Source organism: Lolium perenne, chromosome 2, assembly GCF_019359855.2.
Source record: "Lolium perenne isolate Kyuss_39 chromosome 2, Kyuss_2.0, whole genome shotgun sequence".
Taxonomy (NCBI): domain Eukaryota; kingdom Viridiplantae; phylum Streptophyta; class Magnoliopsida; order Poales; family Poaceae; genus Lolium; species Lolium perenne.
This window is the reverse complement of record NC_067245.2, coordinates 137,865,892-137,883,059: the sequence shown is the minus strand read 5'-3', so window position 1 is coordinate 137,883,059 and position 17,168 is coordinate 137,865,892. Positions and strand designations below refer to the sequence as shown.

The following is a 17,168-nucleotide window of genomic DNA, read 5'->3' as shown; positions in this document are numbered from 1 at the left end:
CTCCTCCGTATCCTCATCTTCTCTATCCATGTTAGCACGATGGTATGTATATGGTGTATGTTAGTGGAAGAACACTACCTCGCAATCTTACCGTGGTATGATAAGATCGGGGCGATCCAACAAGCCGAGGTCAAAACACAATTGTATCGGGCACTCACACAAAAACACACGCAAAAGCTAGCAAATATGGTGTTAGGTGAGTATGGTGGAAGGCCAAAAGACGAAATCCGAAATCAAGTGTATTGTCAAGAGTGGGTGAAGTCCAAAAATCCAAATGTCAATGTGAAGATCACTATAAACACGGAAAAGATATGGAACGCACACACGAGATGAACGGGGTTAGTGCGACCAAGGAATGAGCGGAAAAGTGTAAGAAGCCCTTAAGCAAGGGTGCTCGGTGTCACACTAACACAAGAAGAGATCAAAGCTTTGGTTGCAAACGAAGAGACAACAAGATTCACACGTGGCCTCTCTTCTCTTATCTCTCTTTTGCTTAAAAGCTTTTTCTCTTTTGTATATGGTGGCACTTGCACTCTTTTGTATCTATGGTGGCACTTTGTACACTTTTGTATGTATGATGGCACTTGCACTCTTTTTGTGCTTTTCTTTCTTTTCCACGCTCTATGTTAGCGTTAGCTCTCTTTTGCTATCTTGCCACACGAGTTTTGCTTAGAAGCTTGACTCCACACTACACACACACCTCACAATCGGGGCCACGTGCAATGTCTCGCAACACTCAATAAGCAATGCTCAATAGGATAGATCGCAAAAGAAGAGGGGTTACAAGGTGGGGAGCAAGTTATACCTAGATGTTAGGCGGTGTCGGAACACACAACTTGCGATGAAGGCGGTGATGTCAAGAGTACGGTTGCAAGTCCGGGGTGCCGAGGATGTCGTCGCTTGCTTCGGAGCTGCGGGTTAGTTTCACAAACAAGGCACTCAAACCGGAACAAGCAAACACAAGTTAGCGGAAGAAAAGGGTCAAAGTAGCTTGGCGTCGATGGCGGTGGTATGCCGGTGGTGATATCGGTGAGCTAGCGGCGGCGGTGGTGATGGTGGGGCAGCGGCGATGCTTGCCGGTGGTATGCCGATGGCGGTATCGGTGAGCTAGCGGCGGCGGTGGTGATGGTGGGGCAGCGGCGATGCTTGTCGGTGGTATGCCGATGGCGGTATCGGTGAGCTTGCGGTGGCGGCGGCGGTGGTGGTGGTGCCGCGGCGGTGTTTCCCGATGGTTTGGGGGCGTGGCGGTGTTTGCCGGTGATGAAGGGGGGTGGTGGTGCTTGCCGGCGGTGGAGAGGAGTGGTGGTGGTCGGCGGTGGTGGGGCATACACGGTGGTGGTGGCCGGCGGTGGGAGCTGCGGGTGTTTAGTGCGAGCGGTAGTGGAGGGTGGAGCCTCCACCCGGAGGTACCGCTCGTGCACGGGTGGAGCCTCCACCCGGAGGTACCGCTCGTGCCTCTTCTTCCTTGGCAGCTCACGCGTGCACAGCTTTCTCTCTCCTGTTCTTCCCCAAATCCAAACCAAATTGATCCAAACTCGAAAATTGATGGAATTGGAGGCTAAAAAGTGGGGGAAATAGTAGATCAACACTAGAGACACCAAATCCATGGACCAAAACCACTCAAAACGCAACGAAATCGCAGATCCATCAAAAGGCAAATTGGGGCTATTTTTTGGGGATTTTTTGGGAAAAATTTTAGAAACGAAATTGGGTGGGTGGGGGGTCAAATTCGCGGAAACCAAAGGCTGCTGATACCATATGATGAGGTATCTCTGGCTCTGATTACCATATGATGAGGTCTAAGACCCCGTTTGTGGCCCGATCTTGCGAATTGACCCGGAATCGAAAGGGGAAAAGAGGAAGAACGCGAAGAACACGATGAACACGATGAACACGAGGACACACGCACGCACACCAACCCGATACAACCGATGATTACCCTCGTGGCTCGATGGACCACGCCGAATAGAATCACCCACGGAAGAGACCGCGGTAGAATTCCGAGGTGAGAGACCGGTGTTGGAGACGAAGATCGGTGAGGGAGAGAGAGTGCACCACACTAGAATCTCACTCACATATCCAATCAACAACAAGGGTGGCCTTGATTACAGAGGGATGATACCCTAGGGAGACAAAGCTCAAGAATCTACTCTAAGCCAAATCTTGTCTAACCCTAGCAAATGGGGAGTACGGGGATACATATAGCTCAGATTTAGGCAGGGGTACTTTAGGCATTACAAGGGATGAAAGCGTAGACGTTCAGATGAAGAGGAACGGCTCAGATTGAAGTAGTTCGCGCACGGGCGGTACCTCGGGCGGAGGTACCGGCCATGGTACCGGAAACAGCCTCGAATTGGTTGAAAGTATCCAGGGGACTAGGACCCTCCAGCGGTACCACGGGCGGTACCTCCGGCCGGAGGTACCGGAGTACCCTTTCTTCCCGCGAAGCCAGAATGGAGGACTTGGGGCAGGCCGGTAGTACCGGCCATGCATGGCCGGTAGTACCGGTCCTACCCTCCCGCGCGTGGCCTCCTGGGGAGGTACCGGCCATGGGGGGCCTGGAGGCTCCGGCCTCTCCTTGGTGGAGGCTCCGGCCCCCCCCCTTCTCCCTCTTCTCTCCTTTGCTCTTCCTTCTTCTTCTTTCTTCTTCTCTCTTCTTTCTTCTTCTTCTTTCTTCTTCTTCTCCCTTGTACAATGGGGTGTTCTCCTCCTCCTCCTCATGTCCTTGATGAGGCTTGCACCTAATGACACATACACTTGCATGAGGTAGTACACCATTCAAGTGGGTACCGAGATCGAGGGTAGAGAGGATAGGGTTCACCTTGTCGTGTATGGCTTCGGTTCGGGTTGTCGGTCCACTTGGGGAACACCTTGGCCATGGTGTAGCATCGACGATAGGCGGGGCTACATCAGCAACGTGGAGCGGAGCAGGTGGTCGAGCGGGCCAGCAGCGGTGGGCGGTGGGCGACTTGCTGCGCGAGGATGGAGGCGCTTTGACTTTACTCTGGAAGAAGATGAACTCGGGACGAACAGCACGAACTGTCTTCACGGAAACGAACAAAATGGCTCAGATTCGAGGATAAATCGATGGAATTTGGAGGAGAAAAGATGGGGAAACGTAGATCAGCACCAAAGACATCAAATCAGTGGACCAAAACCACAAAAAACGCAACAAATTCGTAGATCAAATTTCGAGCTATTTTTTGGGGCAAAATTTTGGGAATTTTTTTGGGCGAAATTGGAGAGATTCGAGGGTCAAATTCGTGGCAACCTTTGCTCTGATACCATATGATGCGGCCTAAGGCCACGTGGGTTGCCCGATCTCACGAATTGACCGAGGGAAAGGTGGGGGAGAGGAACAACACGAAGAACACGGCGAAGAACACGATGAACACACGCGAACGCACGCAACACAACCCGATACAATTCCGGTTTACTCCCGATAGCCCGAACCACTATCCCGATAGAATCTCTCAAGGGAGAGACACGCGGTAGAATCCCCGAGAGGAAGATCGGTATACGATCGGTGGAATCACACGAGTGAGAGACCGGTGGTAGAATCACAAGTGTGAGAGACTAATCATATAAGGAGTGCCTTGATACAATAGATTTGATAATCTAAGGAGGGGGTTTACCTAATCCCAAAGGGATGGTGGAGGCATAAGCCTAGGTTCTCTCAAGTTCAACTCTTTCCTAATGAAGGGGGAGGTGGGAGCCTATATATAGGGGGCCCCACTAAGGAGGGGTAGTTTAGGGAAACAAAGGGGTACATGGGCCTTGGCCCGAATTGACTTGTGGCAGTCGTCTTCTCTCCTAGGCGACCTCGGACGCTCTTCTTCCTTCTTCTCTTCCATGCCTCCGTGACCTCGGCCTTGAGTGTGGTTCTTGACGTTGACGCACATGATGAAGCGAAGACCGTAGGTCGGGCTGCATCACTAATGGCCAAGTTCAACGTCAAGCTTTTGTTCTCGTCATCCTCGCACCCACAAACCGATGGGCAAACCTGATGAGGTCTAAGACCCCGTGTGTGGACCGATCTCGCGGATTGACTTCGAAACCAAGGGGAGAGATGGAAGAATGCGAGGAACACGAAGAACACGACGAACACGAGGAACTCCGAGACTCACGCATGCACACCAACCCGATACACCCGATGCTTACCTCCGTGGCTCGATGGACCACGCCAATAGAATCTCTGAGGAAGAGGCACGTGGCAGAATTCCCGGAGAGAGATTGGGGTTGGAGAGTAAGAGCTTGGTGAGGGAGAGAGAGTAACTTGTACTAGAATCTTACTCAACAAGTTCAAAGTCAACAACCAAGGTGCCTTGATTACAGAGGGATGATACCCAAGGGAGACTAAGCTCAAAGGTAGGTTTGAGTTCAAAACAAGTCTAAAGAGCTAAGGAGGGGTCCAGGCTACTTATATAGGCACACATGGCCAGCAAGGGCGAACAGTTACGCGAATGGATAAGTTAAGGCAGTTTGGTGGGGCATTCCCGTCTGATCCGGTTTGGGTCCGGTCGGACCGGGCCTGTGACCGGGCTGTCCGGTCATGGGTCCGGTCTGACCGGGCCTGTGACCGGGCTGTCCGGTCATGGGTCCGGTCGACCGGGCGCAAACCGGGAAACTGCGAAGTTTCCGGTCCGGGGTCCGGTCGTCGTCCGGTACGAGGGAGCTGGCCCGGTTTGCGCCCGGTTGACCGGGCCTGTGACCGGGGCGTCCGGTTGTGGGTCCGGTCTGACCGGGTCCTGGACCGGCCAGCGTCCGTCTCTTCCTTGGAGCGCTTCGAGCGACGTCGGCTTCGGCTTCATGATCATCTCCATGTCCAGCTGCTTCTCTCCCTCCCTTGACCTTGGCGTCTCCTCCTCTCCGGGGTCTTGATGCGCCTTGTACCTAATGACACATAGCACGTCGGCATGAGGTAGCAATCCATCCAAAGGAGTACCAAGATCAAGGGTGGTGAGGAGCGAGTTCACCTCATCATGTAGAGCCTTGACTCGGGCTCGTGTCATCGGTCCACTTGGGGGACTTGTTGGTCTTGGTGTGGAGGTGACCGAAGGCCACCCCGCATCAAAACCGAAGTGGTGAACCGAAGCCTCTCCACACTAGTCCGAGTCCTTGTCAAGAAGAATTTGAAGTCATGGGAAGATTGCATCCCGCATGCGGAGTTTGCCTACAACCGCGCCAAGCACTCTACCACAATGAGAAGCCCATTCATGGTTGTCTACGGGTTTGAACCACCTACGGCGATTGACCTCCTTCCTCTCCCGCTACATGAGCAAGTAAACATGAACATCGACAAGCGAGCACAATACATGAAGAAGCTACATGAAGATACAAGGGCAACAATCGAGCAACAAGTTCTTCGTCAAGCAACACGACTCAACATGAAGAAAAAGGCACGGATCTTCAATGAAGGAGACCTAGTGTGGATACATCTTCGCAAGGACCGTTTCCCTCAAGAAAGAAACTCCAAGCTCAAGCCCCGAGGCGATGGTCCCTTCAAGGTCCTCAAGCGCATCAACGACAACGCCTACGTCATCGACATACCAACATCCAAGTACTTGGTGAGCAACACATTCAATGTGTCCGACCTCTCACCCTATCATGGCGATGAGGAGAACATAGAGTCGAGGACGAATCTTTCCAAGGGGGGGAGATGATACGGGGTGGCCTTCGGACACCGCCTCCTCAAGACCAACAAGCCCTCCTCGTGGTCCAATGACACGAGCTCGAGCCCAAGCCCTACACCAAGAGGTGAATTCGCTCCTTTCCACGTATGCATTTGATACCCCTTTGGATGGCGTGCTACTTCATGCAAATACCCTTTGTTCAATCAGGTACATCGACCAAGACACGAGCCATGGAGACCAAGCCAATGGAGAGGGAGCTGGAAATGATGAAGATGGAGCTACAGCGCCCAGGCCGGAACTTCCGACCCCCAGGACCGGAACTTCCGGCCAGATGCTTTCCAGATGCCTTCCAGCGCCCAGGGAAAAGGATCCAGCCGGAACTTCTGCCCCGAGGGATCGGAACTTCCGCCCACCCGAACTTCCGCCCAAGTTCCGCCCTAGTTACGAAATTGCGCCAAAACGCCCCTGGATGTTACTGCAAGGAAATTGGCCATTTCCGGAACTAGGCGGGAAGTTGGCCGGAACTTCCGCCCCGACCTAAACTTTTGGCCTCCAGGACCGGAACTTCCGCCCAGATGCTTCGAAGATGCTGTCTAAAAGGAATCCGGCCGAAACTTCCGCCCAGGACGACCGGAACTTCCGCCCCCTGAGGCCGGAACTTCCGCCCATACGCGTTTCAGCACCAAAACTGGCAGACTCATCTTGTAACTTGCGCCCTTCGCCCCACCTACTATAAATAGCCTAGTTGGCTCAGATCTGAGATTAGACTTGATGTGAAGTTAAACCTGAGCTTTGCTCACCCTTGTGGGAACCCTACCTAGATCTTGGATCTTGTACCCACCCAGGCTCCTTATCGACTCGTGAAGATCTCTTTGGTGACTTCTACCGTTTGTTGATCTTTTGCTTGCACTTCTACCTATTTTGTCTTTTGCTTGCACTTCTATCAACCTTCCGGTCTTTTCGCCCTTCTAGATCTCTCGGGATTCGATTCGTCGATCTCTTTGCGGGACTTCTACCAGAAGGTCTTTTCCTGCAACCTCTATCGAGTTGGTGGTTCGGGCCAACGAGGGAAAACCGATTTGTGTGCGTGTGTGTGTTGTATCCCCACGATTTCCCTCTGCGTTCTTCGAGTTCATCGCGTTCCTCCACCTCCCCCACGAATTCCACCCAAATCCGTGAAGATTGGGCACATCCTTGGGCTTAGCCCTTATCAGTGCACGTATCATTGTAGTTTCCACACATACTCATGTTCTAATACGTTGAATTGGTAGGAAATCTAAATTAACTTTTACACTCTTTTCTTTCAAAATGAACTAGTATCTTTACTATTAAATTGCAATGCAACCGTGGTAAATCTTCGTTGTTTGACCGATTTACCCCTATACTCAAAGAGAAATTACCCACCATTGCCATCCACAAGTGAAAAAACGTTTCGTTATTTTTCTCCACCGCCATGCACAACGAGTTTACCTTCCTCTCATCATCGCCTTCTGCGACCGCGTTGGAGCAGCGACGTTGGAACTTGGAAGAGCACCATGCGGGCGCGGGATGTCGGAACAGGCCAGGGTGTAGCACAAGCCGATCTGAGCTTCAGGAACAGAGATGCCGTGCGCGTCCGCGACCTCAACAGGGTAATCTCGTGGGCGGCCGCGCTCTCCGTCGCGACGCCCACTGGACTACTCCCGAGCACTGCTGATGGAGACCTTGCACTGGTAGAAAAAGGGCCAATAGTCGCGGTTCGCAACGGCCATTAATACCGGTTGCGCAACCGGTATTAAATATGCGCGACTAAAGCCCCCCCCTTTAGTCACGGTTGCTTGCTGATGGAGACCTTGCACTGGTAGAAAAAGGGCCAATAGTCGCGGTTCGCAACGGCCATTAATACCGGTTGCGCAACCGGTATTAAATATGCGCGACTAAAGCCCCCCTTTAGTCACGGTTGCTTACGAACCGCGACTAAAGGTCCGTCCACGTGGGCGCCAGGCGACCATCGGGGCGGATGATGTCTACTCACGCTTCTTTTCCTGTAGACAGTGTTGGGCCTCCAAGAGCAGAGGTTTGTAGAACAGCAGCAAGTTTTTCCTTAAGTGGATCACCCAAGGTTTATCGAACTCAGGGAGGAAGAGGTCAAAGATATCCCTCTCAAGCAACCCTGCAACCACAAAGCAAGAAGTCTCTTGTGTCCCCAACACACCTAATACACTTGTCAGATGTATAGGTGCACTAGTTCGGCGAAGAGATAGTGAAATACAGGTGGTATGAATATATATGAACAGTAGTAACAGCACCAGAAAATAGCTTGATGCTACAACTGGCGTGTGGTTGATGGTGGTAATATTGCAGGCAGTACAGATGCAGTAGAACAGTAAACAAGCAGTGATTTCAGTATTTGGGAACAAGGCCTAGGGATTATACTTTCGCTAGTGGACACTCTCAACATTGATCACATAACAGAATAGATAAATGCTATACTCTACACTCCCTTGTTGGATGATGAACACCACTAATTGTGTAGGATTACACGAACCCTCAATGTCGGAGTTAACAAGCTCCACAATATTCGATATTCATATTTAAATAACCTTAGAGTGCATGATAGATCATTGCAATTACACCAAGTACTAGCATAGCATGCACACTGTCACCATCACACTATGAAGGAGGCATAGATCACATCAATACTATCATAGCAATAATTAACTTCATAATCTACAAGAGATTACGATCATAACCTACGCCAAGTACTACACGATGCACACACTGTCACCATTACACCGTGGAGGAGGAATAGAGTACTTTAATAACATCACTAGAGTAGCACATAGATAAATAGTGATATAAAGCACATTGCAATCATAAAGGGATATAAATAAGCACTTCACTATGCTATCCATAATAGTGAATAAGTATTCTGTGAAATATAGCCTAAGAGACCCACACGGTGCACACACTGTCACCTTTACACACGTGGGACAAGGAGTCTCCGGAGATCACATAAGTAAAATTCACTTGACTAGCATAACGACACCTAGATTACAAGCATCATCATATGGATCTCAATCATGTAAGGCAGCTCATGAGATCATTGTATTGAAGTACATAGGAGAGAGATTAACCACATAGCTACCGGTACAGCCCTTAGCCTCGATGGAGAACTACTCCCTCCTCATGGGAGACAGCAGCGGTGATGAAGATGGCGGTGGAGATGGCAGCGGTGTCGATGGGGAAGCCTTACGGGGGCACTTCCCCGTCCCGGCGGCGTGCCGGAATAGAGAGTCCTGTCCCACAGATCTTGGCTTCGAGATGGCGGCGGCTCTGGAAGGTTTCTCGTACCGTGGCTTTTCCGTCTCGAAGATTTAGGTCAGGGACCTTTTGTCAACACCCGGATTTTTAAGTCCAGATGCCTGTTATGCCATACATCGCAATCCCAGGAATATTGTTGTTGCGAGACATAACAGTTGAATATCATAAGTCATCATTCATTACATACCATAGTCGTCTTACAAATAGAGATCACATGATCCAATATTACACAAATAGTTGATCTATTGATCAACGATCACAAAGTTCATAGTTTCATAGCGGAAGCGTAAATAGAAGGGACTCTCTATTCCACAGGCCAACGTCTGACGTCAGAAGATTCCCTAGTTGTCGTAGGCGTCCTGCTGGTCGTCATCTTGATAGTTCTGCACCTCTTCATAGTCTGGCCATTTGAATAGCCAGGGACACAGCCGTGAGTACTTTAAAGTACTCGCAAACTAATACTAATGTAAGTGCTAACAATTCTAGTAAGGGGTGCTAAGCTCTAGTTTATTTTGCATAAAGCCAATTTTAGTTCACAAACATTTTTGTAAACAACTCTTCATGTGCTAACTAACTCAAGTGGGAACATTAGTGTCATTCCCACAATTCCGCTGTGATTCAAAGTCAATGTCACCTTTCAAGTTCAAATTCACAAGTCACCCTTCACCATTCATAGTTGTCGAAAAGTTCTGATGACGGAACAGTATGGCCTTTCCAATTGTCCATAACCGAGGACGCGGCTATTCGAATAGGTTTAACTCTGCAGAGGTTGTACACTTGTGCCACAACAATTGCAATAGCTCGTCAGGGGTAACTGGCCCTGATTTATCGTACGCAGTACGCGAACTACCAATCCTAACCTTTCATTTACATACCCTAGTATAGGCACCTCTCCCCATGAGCTTGGCCTCCCAGTGAAGACCAACTGTCGACCTGGGAACTGCACAGGGCTTGGGCCGGACATTCACCTCATTTCGCATCATATCATATCATTTCTGTTGTGGTAGAGGCAGCTTTCGGCATAACCCCGATGACGCTTGTTTAGAGGGAACCCATACTACACAAACTTCCGGTCAAGCCCTACCCAGATTCAGGTATTGTGGGGGTACCGGTAAAATTGGAATGGTATCGCATCCGAACCCAACCATCAGTGTTTTTGTAAAATTCACCAAGTCATTCACCAGTCATATTCACCTTCAAAATCTTTCAATAGAATGACTCATCATTCCAAGGTTTTCAAAGTCATTTCACACACACTTGTTCCCATCTAGACTAGTCATCTTTAATTTAGGACTAGCATCTAAGTATGATGGGGTGCTAAGTACTTTGTTTTGCTTCTAGGCTAACTTCGATACTTTTGTACTAATCCAAAACTAACCAAGTGAATCATGAATCAAAAAGGTACTTTGATAAAGCAAAAGTAAATAAAGCTTGTAAGGTAAAACCGGGAAATAGGATCATAAGCATGAAGTAAATAGGGGAATGCCTTTCTCATAGAGAGCTTTGCATTTTGCAAGAGTATTATCTTGCAACCAAAATGGTTTACATCAATCTAGCTTGCATTGGTAATAGCTTGCTAACTTTACTACTCTAGTAAACTTCTTTACTTTGACCAAAGTTAACTATAAAAGCAACTTATTGAGAAAACAAGTAAAAACTTGTAATGTATAAACTTGGGATAGGCTTATGTAAGAAAAGGTAAGATTCATGGTGCCTTGCCCCAAGGGGCTTTGCACTTTGCAAGAATATTAGCTTGCAACCATATAACTTGCAAAAGTCTAGCTTGCATTGGTGTTAGCTTGCAAGAATATTAGCTTGCCTTGGTTGAAGTGAGGGTCCAAGTTCTCTTCTCCTTCCTCTTTGTAGAAGTCCTCCTCCTCCTGATAGTCTCCGGTACTAGCGTCTAAAATACGAATGTGGGGTACACAATCATCATACCAAACTTACATACTAAACTAAGCACACACAAGCTTTACACAACTTAAACTAGCATCACACACTACTATTAAGTGGGTGGGTGTGTTCCTCTTATTTAAGAAAAATAATTTCCTCTCATACTCACTTAGGTGTTAATTTTAATTACTTAGAGAAAATAATTTCCTCTTATTACCTTATTAAGATTTAATTTCTCTTATGAATAATATATGACCTAGGTTGACCCAAGTCAACCTCTTCATACTTATCATTTGAGAAAATGATTTAAATGAGGTTCCATACCTCATGCAATTTAATACTAACATGGTAGTGATTTAATGTCACCAAATACTCAATATGAGATTATATAGACCATGGTCACTACCTCATGTTGAATTACTTGAGACCAAGATTTAAATGAGAGGAAACCCTCTCATATGATTTAACACATAGTTGTAACTAGGTTAACAACTACCATTGAGGTGATTTAACATCATCAACAATTCATTGGCTATTCTAACATTACTTGTATTTACACCAATTATTCTATTCACACAAATACTACAATTGGGGTGCATTGGTTGTGTTGCTTGAGGAAAATAATTTCCTCTCCTTACATATGTAAATGATTATTTCCATATGGTTCTTGAGAAATACTTTTCTCTCATTGAAATCTTCTTAGATTTAATTTCTCAAACAATCATACATGAAATCATGTTGACCCAAGTCAACCATTCATCATCATCATTTGAGGAATTGATTTAAATGAGGTAGAGTACCTCATACCATTTAATAACACTACATAGGCTTTAAATCTCTAAGTACTTCATATAAGAGAGTTTGGACCAGGGGTCCAAACTTCACATGAATTCATTTGAGACAAGTTTAAATGAAGTATAGGACTTCATAAGAATTACTTAATAGTTTTGGACAATATCCACTAGTTAAACTAGCCATATTATCCATTACTTAAACTAGGGCATGATCATGTAAAGTGACCACACCATTTTCTTGCATAAAACAATTAGTGTAAGTCAAATGTGAGCTATTGGAGTTGGAATCAACTCAATATCTATTTTGGTTGATTTTTAAGAATTATTTGAATATGCAAAAGTCCCTGACTTGTTCTTTTTGTCAGATTAATTCTACAAAGAATCTTGAAGTGGGACCAGTGGCATTGGATAGATCTTTTTCATAGCTTTCTAACAATATAAGGTTTGTTAAATTTGGCCAAGCCAAACAGATTCTATGGAATTTCAAAGTGGGGTTCAGTATTGAAATTATTTGAATTCAGTTTAAACCAATTTTCGAATTACTGGGCTGGCGGGAAAGAAACTGGGCCGAATCAGTTTAAAACGCAGTGAGGAAGAGTTGGGCCGGCCCAGCTAACGCTGCGGGCCAGCTGACAGGGGGACCCACTCGTCAGCGAGCGATGCTTACCGAAACGGTACTGGTGATCGTGAGCCGTCGGATTAGAACGGGATCGTGCGGCCGAGGCTCGTCGTCTCCGTCGGGGAGAAGGGCTTGCTGCCGCGGCGGGGGTAGGGGGTCGGCAGCGCTCCTGGACTCCGGCGAGCGGCGGCGAGGATGCTGGACGACGTTGCGGACGATGGCGAGGCCGCTGGTACTGACGGCGACGCTGATGGTGGCCAAAATCGACGGCGCCTTCTGCAGCTCTGCCGCGGACTTGAGCGAGCAATTGGGGAGCTACCGGCGACGATGCAGCGAGATAAGGGGTGGAGGAGGATCAGAGAGAGGAGGGAGGTCGATTGGTGTGAGAAATGGAGGCGGGATCGTCCTCCTTTTATAGCGCGCAAGGTGGCTGTGAGGTGTGTGTCGAGGCCGACAGCATCGCGGCGGCTCCGGCGAGCGGTAGGGCTAGGCGATGGCAGGGCGAGGTAGGTGAGGTCGAGGCGGTGCTAGGAGGCTAGACGGCGAGGTGGGGGACTGTCTGGTGTGTGCGCGCGACGGCGACGTTCTGGCGGCAGGGTTGCGGGAAAACGGTGACCTGGTCGTCAGCGACAGGCGGCGCAAGGACACGGGGCCGTGTCTGGTGGGTTGGCAAAGCGACGGCGAAGCTCAACGTGCAGCTAGGGGGTCCAGGGGAGGTGTGCTACGGCGAGGCGACGCGTGACCTGGGGGTGCCCGTGGCGTGCACTCGCGCGACGCGAGCGGCATGCCCCAGCCGCTCTGGGCGCGCTTTGCCTGACGCGTGTGGGCTTCCTCTCCGGCAATGGTGCGGCTAGGCACTTCAGGGATGCAAGGGGAAGCTCAGGGACATGGGGGCCAGGGTTGAGGGGAAGGAGAAGGGAGGAGGGTGCACCATGTGTCCATGGCCGGCATGGCCATGGCTATGCCATGTGTTGGCCCCTCCCTAGGGTTGCTGTGGTGGAGTGATGAAGAGAGGGGACAAGGGGACAGGTAGGGTGGAGATGGGGTAGATTAGGGTTGAGGTAGAGCACTATTCCAAATAGTGTCACATAGTGGCATAGATGCTATTTGCAATTTTGATCCAAATTTGGTTTAATTCAAATAGTTGGCCAACTTGAATTGTGTGTGTTTAGATAGGTTGTATTTGACCAGAGACAACTATGTGTGGTGGTGGAATTTAGAAATTCAAAGAATGGCAAAATTTGATAAGTGGGAGATTGTTCCCCATAACAAAAAGTGCCAACTTTGGATGAGCATAGCAAATGATCAAAAATGATTTTGGCAAGGTGGTCTTTACAAAAAGTGTTCACCTTGATGTTGACTTTGAAATGGTGCAAAGAGTTAGCAAGAGTTGGTTTGAGAAAATTGAATGGCAGTGGCTCAAAGTAGTGATCAGGCTATAATTGGCAGATTTGACCAATATCACATGTGATCCCCAATTGAGTTTGAATTTGATTTGAAAAGTGTTTCTTTGATTCCAAAAGTTGTAATAAGTGTTTAGTAACATTATTCAACTAATGGTGAAGATCAAAATGGTCTAGGGTCAACATTTATAAAAATGGCATAAGCCATATGTGAGGGTTTTGTGATTTTCTCACTTTTATTCTTTTATTTCTCTTTGCTTCATTTTGACAAGAGTGAGGTTTATTTGGTGTTAGATTGAGTTAGGTGAAAGGTTCAAACCATTTTGAGGCAATGGAGGTGGCTAGGTCAAGATTTGATAAATTGGCCCTATGTGTATGTGAGTGAAAATGGAATTATCTCACTATTTGATTTCTCTCCATTTGATTTGACTTTTCTTGACTCAAATGTGATTCTTATTAGTTTAGAAACATTTTCAAACCATTGAAACCATTTCAAATGGTCTTGCTCAAAGATTTGTAAAATTGGCCATAATACATGAGAGGTGACATGTCAATTTTTCTTATTCTTGTAATGTGCTCCCCTTGCTTCACTTGGGCAAGGTTGAGGGTCAATTTAGGGTTAGATTAGGTTTAGAGATGGTTTCACACCATTTGGTCAAAGTAGAAGTGCATAGGACAAGAATTGGTGAAAATGGCTATGTGTCACATATGCCTCTATGCATATGTGGCATTTGATTTTTAATTTGACTAGGCTTGACCCCATTGATGTTGTTGAGTGTTGAAATGGTATATAGGAGTGATCCAACCATTCACTAGAAGTCTTAGGGTCAAGATCCTCAATTTCACAAATTTGATATTTTGCTCTCATATGCCTCTATGGCATTATTACTTTCTTTTTAAAATCTTTTGTTTCATTTTGGATTGGGTTGGAGAAGTACTAGATAAGGTTTAAGAAGGTTTTCCAATCCTCTAAATAAAGTAGAAAGGCCTAGGGTAAAGTTTTACAAAATAGCCCTAGGCACATATGCCTCTATGCATATGTTTAATTTTATTTTGTTTCACACTTGAATTGGTTGGTAAGTGCTTTGTTGAGTGAGTTGAGGTATTTCAATTCATTTACTCAAGGTAGATAAGGCAAAGCTCCTCATTTTCAACAAGTATCCATAGGCTTGCATATGCCTTTTTCTTAAATAAGGTCTTTCCTTTTTATTTTATTTCTCAAAGATTGATGACAAGAGGGATGAGGTTTAGGGTTTTATAAGTTTTGCAATGGTTCACCACCATTTTAGCAAAGTAAGAAAAGTAGAGTTCAAAACCTTCATATTAGGGCTATAGGCCCACATATGTATTTTTCTTTAATTTAAGTTTCTCAAAATAGATCCAAATGATTTTTGAGAAGGTTAGGGTTTAGGGTTTTTCTTATTTGATTTCTTTCTCTTTTAATTTCATTTGGTTTGTGATCTTTACTTGATCACTTTAGGGTTTTAGGGTTTATCACATAAGCATAATAACACTCATCATGGCAAAACACAAATATTAGATATGAGCACTAAGCATAGCACTCTATTTTTGAAAAGTTTTTGTTGGTTCTCATTTTTGGAAAAAGGAAATTCATTTTCGCTTTGTTTTGAAATTTGGGGTGTTACACCTTTAAATAAGCGAAGAGGCGGAGTCGGAAGGCTGACGGGGCGGTGACACACTAGGGGGGCGCTGCCCACCCCCTAGCCGTGCCGGCCTATCATCTGGGGCCCACAGGGCCCTCCTCTGGTGGCTCTCGGGTGTTCTGGAAGCTTCGTGGGATTCTAAGATGCTGGGCGTTGATTTGGTCCAATTCCGAGAATATTTCCTTACTAGGATTTCTGAAACCAAAAACAGCAGAAAACAGGAACTGGCACTTCGGCATCTCGTCAATAGGTTAGTTCCGGAAATCGCATAAAATCATCATAAAGTGTGAAGAAAACATGTAGGTATTGTCATAAAACAAGCATGGAACATAAGAAATTATCGATACGTCGGAGACGTATCAGCATCCCCAAGCTTAGTTCCTACTCGTCCTCGAGTAGGTAAACGATAACAAAGATAATTTCTGAAGTGACATGCTACCAACATAATCTTGATCATACTATTGTAAAGCATATGAGATGAATGCAGCGACTCAAAACAATGGTAAAGCCAATGAGTAAACAACTGAATCATATAGCAAAGACTTTTCATGAATAGTACTTTCAAGACAAGCATCAATAAGTCTTGCATAAGAGTTAACTCATAAAGCAATAGATTCTAAATAAAGGCATTGAAGCAACACAAAGGAAGATTAAGTTTCAGCGGTTGCTTTCAACTTCAACATGTATATCTCATGGATATTGTCAACATAAAGTAATATGATGAATGCAAATATGCAAGCATGTAAGAATCAATGCACAGTTAACACAAGTGTTTGCTTCTAAGACAGAAAGAAGTAGGTGAACTGACTCAACATAAAAGTAGAAGAAATGCCCTTCGCAGAGGGAAGCATTGATTGCTATATTTGTGCTAGAGCTTTCATTTTGAAAACATAGAGAGAGCATAAAAGTAAAGTTTTGAGAGGTGTTTGTTGTTGTCAACGAATGGCAGTGGGCACTCTAACCCCCTTGCCAGACAAACCTTCAAAGAGCGGCTCCCATGAAACATTTTTATTTTCGGGTGGCACTCCTTCCAACCATGCTTTAACAAACCATGGCTAACCGAATCCTCGGGTGCCTGCCAACAATCTCATACCATGAAGGAGTGCCTTTTTATTTTAGTTTTATTTAGATGACACTCCTCCCCACCTTTGCTTTCTCAAGCCATGGCTAACCGAATCCTCGGGTGCCGTCCAACAATCACATACCATGGAGGAGTGTCTATTTTTGTAAAATTATGAAGGTTAATTAATTCGGGACTGGGAATCCCATTGCCAGCTCTTTTTGCAAAATTATTGGATAAGCGGATGAAGCCACTAGTCCATTGGTGAAAGTTGCCCAACAAGATTGAAAGATAAACACCACATACTTCCTCATGAGCTATAAAACATTGACACAAATTAGAGATGATAAATTTTGAATTGTTTAAAGGTAGCACTCAAGCAATTTACTTTGGAATGGCGGAGAAATACCATGTAGTAGGTAGGTATGGTGGACACAAATGGCATAGTTATTGGCTCAAGGATTTGGATGCACGAGAAGTAATCCCTCTCAATACAAGGCTTAGGCTAGCAAGGTTATTTGAAGCAAACACAAGTATGAACCGGTACATAAAAACTCACATAAAAACATATTGCAAGTATTATAAGACTCTATACTGTCATCCTTGTTGCTCAAACCCTTACTAGAAAATATCTAGACTTTAGAGAGACCAATCATGCAAACCAAATTTCAACAAGCTCTATGTATTTCTTCACTAATAGGTGCAAAGTATATGATGCAAGAGCTTAATCATGAGCACAACAATTGCCAAGTATCACATTGTTCAAGACATTATACCAATTACCACATGTAGCATTTCT

At 46.3% G+C, this 17,168-nt stretch overlaps 1 protein-coding gene across 1 annotated transcript in view; it reads right to left on the bottom strand.

Moving 5' to 3' along the window:
- Positions 1–2,904: 2,904 nt before the first annotated feature.
- The window catches only part of LOC127328760 (uncharacterized), a 34,994-nt gene continuing 20,730 nt past the window's right edge, over positions 2,905–17,168 (bottom strand). Inside the window, exon 5 of the mRNA XM_071825470.1 lies at positions 2,905–3,043. Within this exon, the coding sequence (XP_071681571.1) occupies positions 2,905–3,043 (139 nt within the window). The remainder of the gene's footprint in view (positions 3,044–17,168) is intronic.